Genomic DNA, 7604 nt, shown 5'->3' with positions numbered 1-7604 from the left:
TACAAGATTGGCTAAATTCTACAAATCAAACCAACAATAGAAATTTGAGTTTGGACATCTTTGATCATCTACGCTTGGGAGCAGGGAGGAGGGGAAAAAAGAAGATATTGTGAGGGATGAGAAGGAGACATCGTGAGGGATTAAGAGAAGGAAGAATAGGAAACGTTTTAAAGAGAATTAAATTCCTATACTTAATCCGATCATTAAGCATAAGATAATCCTATGAATAAGGATTAAAAATCATCATAAATATAAAAAAAATAATAATATATTAACTACTTAAAGGCTCACAAAATTGGACCATACCTCATAAAGGCTCATAAAGGCTCATAAAGGCACTTAAAGGCTCAAAATTGGACTAATGTGTGTGTGTACAATGAGCCATTGGACCTAAGTCAGTAATCAAGCAAAATTGGACTATACCTCATAAAGGCTCACAAAATTGGACTCATATCAAATTTTCCCTTAAAGTTATATATCAAAATTATCAAACACTATGACATTGTTCTTTACTGTTGATTATTCAAAAAGCAAGAGTATAAGCAATTTATATAGAAAGCCCCAATACTCTAAGGTCTTGTTTCTGATTGCTTATGCCGGAAGCACTTATATTCATAAGTGTTTTTACTGGAATTTTTATTAAAAACCTATGTGCTAAAACAATTCAAGCTCATAAGAAGCACTTTGACAATCGAGGGCGAATCATTTTGCGCGATTGTTTTGCCTATCCAAAGAGTGAGCTTGGACAAACCCCAACGCAACCAGATAGATAATCACTCGCGGGTTTTTTTCGACTAATGCTAACTGTTAATAACGATTCGTAGTACAGATATATATAATATATCCACTTCAAAGACAGATAAACAAAAAGGAAAAACAAAGACCAAACTGAGTCCAATTTTTTGAGCTAATAGCTATTACTTAAAACCAGGAGCACTTTGTTATAATATTAGTCATGCTTGTTACCGGCAGTTTCTCTTTCAGATGGTGACATAGCATATGCAGGCCATGTTTCTATATTTAGAATCATCAACATCATCTTCATCTTCATCTTCATCACCACCTAAGTCAACCCTACCCTATGGTTACACCGTCACACTGAAATCTCGGTCGGTTCAATAATACAATGCTACTGCTAATCTCACCGTACATGACAATGTATTGAACAAGGATGCCAAGGTGGTAGCATTCCGCTTTCTCGGTCCATCCAAGTCCTTCTCCTAGGAGGCAGATTGTCTGCCCTTATATTTGGTGTCATTCTCATTCCCTCCTATTTTGTGCAGTCACGGTTAAGCTACGTTAATATTTTATATTAATTTTTTTTATAGAAATAATAAGACAAAAAATAATAAAAATTTAAAATATTGACGTGGCTTAACCGTGACTGTAAAATATTGACAGGGCAGACCATCTGCCTCCCTTCTCCTATAGCTTCCAGATAACGATAATGTGTCAAATTTACAGAGAGCAAAATGGTTTCTTTCTCATTCAAGAATCAATGCTCATCATTTTATTCAAGAAAAAGATAGATAGTTACACATCATCACAATGATTCATTCATCCCCCTTGTCGAAAGGACTCTACAACTTGAACTTATGCAAAAGGGCCCATAAAAAAAAATTAAAAAAAAATTAAAAAAAACTACCATTACAATTACAACTACACAGTATACACCACTTGATTCGATTGGATTGGTTTCGCAGTTTCACTTTCATTGTAGTCCCCACTCACCCTACTGACAATTCACAACTCACATGGTCACAGTGTCCACCCACCCCGCTGGGTGCCCGGTGGTTCAATCAATCACCGCCGCTGAACCGACTGAAACTGACTCATTCACTCACTCCGTTGAGCTCGCCAGCTTCCAGGCCGAGGTGACTATGAGCGGCCGCGTGTGCCACCCGAGCATGAGAGACCCATTGTTCTCCTCCACCCGATACCCATCTACGCCGGCGAAAAGAGCAAGCAGCATGCTAGCCTGCTTGAACGCGTTCGATCCGAGGTGGACTGGGTGGAACCCGGCGGAGTCCATCCGGCCTCGCCACTGAGTCAGCGTCTCGTGTCGCTCAACTCGGTCCCCACCTTCACATGCCACCACGTTGCATATCTGCCTACCCAAATAGACCTCCGACATGACCAAATCTTGACTCGGCCCGGACGATCCCTCCAGAGAGTCAAACAAGCTTGAATAATAATGCAATGCCTCCGTGAACCGGTCCAAGAAAGCCGGCCCGTTATGGTTCGCCTCCTGCTCCACAATAGTCACAATTTTAGGCTTCATGGCCTTGATTGATGACAACACTTTGTCCACCGCCCCGGCTCGAGCCAAGAGGCCGTGAAGCTCGAAAACCGAATTCACCGCTACGGCCTCGTCCTGACGGATGTCGAGCATAGACGGCTCGAGGTCAGCCAGACTACTGGCGACGAATCCTCGAAATTCAAACTCGACCCCAATAGTTTCTGCCAATTGAGCCAACTTCCATCCCACCTGCTGCAGCGCGTCCGTGTTATCGGGCTGCGGCGGCCCAATACCTGTCAGGCGAAACGCGGGTGGGCCGCCGGGCCTTAGTGCCAGCGCCTGCATGAGCGCTGGCCATTGCATCCCCTGTTTAAGCCCGAAATCGATGACGTGTACTCTGGTCGCCGTGGCAAAAGCCTCGAGTATTGCCTGGTTGGCAGTGAAGTGGGCAAATTTCAGGTAAGGGCAGGTCTCGTAAAAGTGCATCTGGAGAATGTCCGAGTAGGAAGAATCGAGGCAATCCTGAGGGTATATTCGGTAAATCCGACGAGCCAGAGCTTCAGCGAAGTACGTGGCGACTTTCCTCATAGCTCCGGTTTGGGCAGCCGCGAGTAGGCCCACGTGCTTCACAAGCGCGTCTGCAAGCTTTAAGTTTTCCTGCTGGACAGCCTCAGCACAGGCCATGAGTGTGTGGACGAGTTGGACGCCGGTTTCTTGTGAGTCGACCAGGACCAGAGGCCGAGTCGGGTCGGATACAGCGCCGGAGACTTCAATCCCGCCGGAATTAGACCCAATTGAGGTCTTCAATCGCTTTCTCGTACTCTCGGTCTCCGACGACGAATGTGCCGGCGGGTACGCCGCCACGCCAGGAATAGCCCTGAGATCGTATTCGGAATCGTCGCTGAAAACCCGAGTCCGCTGGGAATTGCAGAACTTCGTGGACGTTATCGTCGAGGACTCCCCTGGAGCGAGAAGAGGGCCGTTGATTGAGGGCATATCGTCGCCGGTGTTGAGCTCAGAGAGCATGCTTTGGACCCACCCGGAGAGATCGGACGGGTTGTAATGGACGGTGTCAGAGAGCTGAGAAATCCCATCTTCCTGAGCCGAACCCATGACCATCTCGAGCTGCTCGAGCTTCTCGGCCACGTCGGCCATGTCGTCGGTCCGAACCTTGTATCCCAAAACGGCAAGCAGCTCGTCCATACCGCCGCTGCCGCTGTAGCCTTGTTCATCTACCCAAATCTTGGCCTTGCCGTTCAGGGCGGAAGACGGCGGTGATGAGTATTCTGGTTTGGAATTGTTCTGACTTGCAGTTGCAGAGCTATGGCAGTGTTCTCTCTTCATCTCTTCGGTTTGTGAGAAACACAGAAGAAGGCACTGAAAGATATAGAAACACCCACTAAGCTCTGTGCATGTTGGTCAAATGGGATTTTAGGCTTTTAATTTTTGCAGTGTTTACCTTTTTAGAGAGAGAGAGAGGAGGAAGGGAGGTACAACGGAGGAACAGGGAGGTAAGAGAGTGGAAGAGATAAGGAAACATTGGAGGCCATACTAATTGGGATTTTTTTTATATTTAATTCGTGGGCTTTTAGGATTGTGATTTTTAATTTATTTATTTTTAAAATGGTAAAGCTTGATTTGAGAATTTGTGTGGTGAGTGTGACTGAATACAGATTTTTCAGTAAGATTGAAATATAGAGTAGTAAATTATATTATTATATAAATAGTAAAATATGTATTTTAAAAAATTAATGATTTAAAAATAAAATTTATTATCATTATATAAAAATACGGGTTGTATTATTCGTGTTTCGATGCATATGAAATGGTTTTCGTAATTGAGAGCCTTTTCGACTCAAGAATGAAAGAATAATGTTATTCATACCATATTTTTATATCATATTTCTATAACACCTTAGATGACATATGATGTGGATAGCCACATCATTTGAAATTTTTTTTTTTTTCAAATGATGTGGTTGTCCACATCAAATGCTACTTAAGGTGGTATAAAAATATAGTACAAAAACATGATATGAATATCAATACTCAAAATGAAATGTGGGTCCAGCTGCGCTGTGTACCCAAACTCATTTGCATCCCCCCACTGCCCTTGATGAGCGCGTTTTTACACCTATTTGCCAATTTGCTATATCCAGTCGACTGACAAGGAAATTTGAGCATTGATTCTTCAGTTTAGTAGAATTGGAGCTTTGGTTTTTATTTATAAACTGTTGAGGACTGACTTCCGAAACTTCTGTCCTTTTTTCTATGCTTTATTTTGATATGTATAATCGTACGGTTCTCGATGAGTTCGGACGAGTGTTTAAAGTCTACTCATTACTTTGCAATTAATGATGTTCTATTGTAATGTTTTTAGATCTAGTTTGCAAGAACCCTTTTGAAACCGAGTTTTTCATGACATCTATTTTTAATGCTCTTTTATCAATTGAATACGTATTAAGCTCAAGATGCGCTACACCAAGCACAGATCCTACAACCAATATAAAAAAAAATATCTTATATTTAATATTTTCGTGTGCATAAGGATGAGTTACAACTTAAAAATTTGCATAACTCAAATGAATCATCTTAAACTCTAATAGAAAATGGCAAACGGATAAGTATGAACTTTATTGGATGCATATTCTACGATTTTATGGACCACATGCCTTATCAAGGAGAGGGAATTTCAATAGTAATTGGGCCTTCTAATTGTAGGCTAATTAAATTATAAGAAAGGCGTGGACCTATCAATTTTATAATTAGAAGGTCCAAATACTATTGAAATTCCCTCGTGCGACCTATAATTTTTTTCTTAAACTTTAATTATAGTCGAATACTTTCTTAAATTTTATAATTGACTACTCGGAATTTTAATTTTAACCAATTACTCCTTAAAGTTTTATAATTAGAAGATGTTTCCCTGAGCTTTAATTTCCCCCCCAAAACTCTAAACCCTAAAATTCATACAAAAAGTGTACGCGGAAGAGAAGAAGAAGAAGAAGAAGAAAAATACAATATGTTATCCACATTAAGGGGATAAAATTACTTTTTGCAATTATAAAGTTCACGGAAAAATTGATAGTTCCTTACAAATTCAGGTGTAAAAATGACAAATATCTCTATTATATATGTGGATTGAATTGAGTGTACATATGGTAATAGAAGAATCATCCCTTTGATAAAACACCTGATTAAGTTTAAACTTGAAGGTTCACTTAAGCTTCTCTCTTTCTCTAGTGATGACATTCTTGACTTCATTGGTATGTCCAGGCTCAAGAACACAATTAGGGTAGACAAAGTATAAGCAAACAATAGATACTTGAATGGACAATGAGGTAATGGTTTCTTAACCCTATAATTTTTTTGCCAATTTTTGAAAGACATGGATCGGAATCTTAAAGAAGCCAAAACACAATAATGCAAAATGTAATAGAGTTTATAATCCTTATCAACCATTGGAGATCTCAAAGCAGAAGAACAAATTTTACTAAATAAATATACTGTCATGTAGTGATCTGATTTAATATATATTACGCATAATATTTTTCTTTGCAACAATACATTATCAGATCGGAACGTCTCACTAGTGAATCGATCATATGTAGCTTGCTCTCCTCGACCAATGAAAAATATGATCCGAGTCATGCTTACTTTGCTATGAGCTGATGAGATGTCAAGCGAGTGATCAACACCTCCTCTAGGTCGTGTGAGAAGTAGTTTCTTCCATACACAAACCTATGTGAGGGAGGGGTCTGACTTTTTCTTTCTTTTAAAAAAAGAGATTAGCTAGTAACTTTGTCACGGTAATTTACTTTTTCGACAACTGAAAAGGTTCGAAAATATATTTTAATCATTAAGAATTGGACTGAAAAATATGCCTCATATATATGAGTTTAAAATTCGTCCCGAACCACTAAAACATTCCTAATGGTCTAAGGGTCAACTTTTACTTCAACGCACGTTGACATCAGGAACAACGCTTCACCAACCAAAACGAGCTTAGTGTCAACAAATTGCCATGTGGAACATCCTCAGTGCAAGTGCACCGTTCGCTTCCCTCCATATTGTAATGGATAATTAATATAAGATGTTGACGTGACATAACAGTAACCGTTCATATAGAAAAAATAAAAAAAAATAAAAAAAAAGGCAGAGAACAATATAATCTGGAGTATAACACCCAGTGTATGCATTCATGTGGGGCCCACGATGATGGGAGGGAGTGGAGGCTTCAGACGTCGACTTCGTCTTGTGGAGCCAACGGGACCCACTGGGCCGGCGTAAAATTTTATACACGGAAAATGGGTTCCACGTCACGTTAAGACGTAACAGACTTAATTTTGATTTGTATATTTTTTTGAACAAAACAATATTATATACGTTAATGAGAATGAAATAAGTTAAGTTGTTCAAATTCGCTTGTAAGGAAAATTAAACCTAAAATTTTTTATTTATAAATAAATATAAATACTACTAGACCGTAGTACCAAGTGGTTAGATTTGTAATTGAGATGTTTTAGATTCGATTCTCGCTAGTGTATTCCTCTTTACTTGTAAGTGAGAGGTTGTAACTACCTAATAGTGCAGTCTAATGGTATTTTCTTTCATTGTTAAGTTAAGGATCTCAAGTTTAATATTCACCAAAGATGAATTTAAATTATATTATTACTAGTTTATTGTGAGACTTAATTTGTTTTTCTATGTACAGATAATTTGGTTTGCCCAAAAAAAAAAAAAAAAAAAAAGCTTGAGAAAGAAAATCTGCTTTTTGCATAGGGTATATTATCAATTTCCCCCTTGAACTTGTGACCATTGGCCAATTTCCCCCCTGAACTTTAATTTTGGCCAATTTCCCCCCTCAACTCTCATAATTAGTCAATTCCCCCCTGAACTTTAATTTGGCCAATTTCCCCCCTCAACTCTCAAAATTAGTCAATTTGCACCCTACTGTTAATTTTTTTTTTTTTAATTTTCCATCTATTCTTTTCTTAATTTTCAATCTTTCTAATAGCTTCCAACAAAGTACTAAAATTAACATAAACTCACCTGCATAATATAGGGTAAAATGTACAAAAACATAATACAGTTAGTATGTGACATGGGTTGATTATAAGAAAAAGTTATGAATCGGGTTTAAAGCATGTAGAAGAAGAAATAATAACAAAAAGAAATAATAATCCTAAACTCATGGATCAAACCTATTTCAATAAAATGGGTTATTCTTAATAAGGAGTCGAAAATTATGAATAGACTAGCCATTTTTTTACTAAAGCTCGATTCTCCGCAATTTACTTGAACTTAGCTTTCACTTTTATAAAGAAAATTGTATTCACATACAAAAATTTACACATCAATCCTT

The 7604-nt window shown here is 38.7% G+C and overlaps 1 protein-coding gene across 1 annotated transcript; it reads right to left on the bottom strand.

Annotated features, from left to right (window-relative positions):
• Positions 1-1475: 1475 nt before the first annotated feature.
• On the bottom strand, positions 1476-3886 carry LOC137739126 (DELLA protein GAI-like). The gene has a single exon (XM_068478622.1). It carries the CDS (start codon positions 3581-3583, stop codon positions 1841-1843), a length of 1743 nt encoding a protein of 580 aa, XP_068334723.1. The 5' UTR covers positions 3584-3886; the 3' UTR covers positions 1476-1840.
• Positions 3887-7604: the final 3718 nt, after the last annotated feature.

Source organism: Pyrus communis, chromosome 7 (genome assembly GCF_963583255.1).
Source record: "Pyrus communis chromosome 7, drPyrComm1.1, whole genome shotgun sequence".
Taxonomy (NCBI): domain Eukaryota; kingdom Viridiplantae; phylum Streptophyta; class Magnoliopsida; order Rosales; family Rosaceae; genus Pyrus; species Pyrus communis.
Note: the sequence above shows the minus strand (reverse complement) of the source record. Positions and strands in the feature narration are given on the sequence as shown.

Excerpts from the sequence above, each read along its gene's own strand:
- LOC137739126 (XM_068478622.1), bottom strand. The coding sequence starts at position 3,583 with ATGAAGAGAGAACACTGCCATAGCTCTGCAACTGCAAGTCAGAACAAT.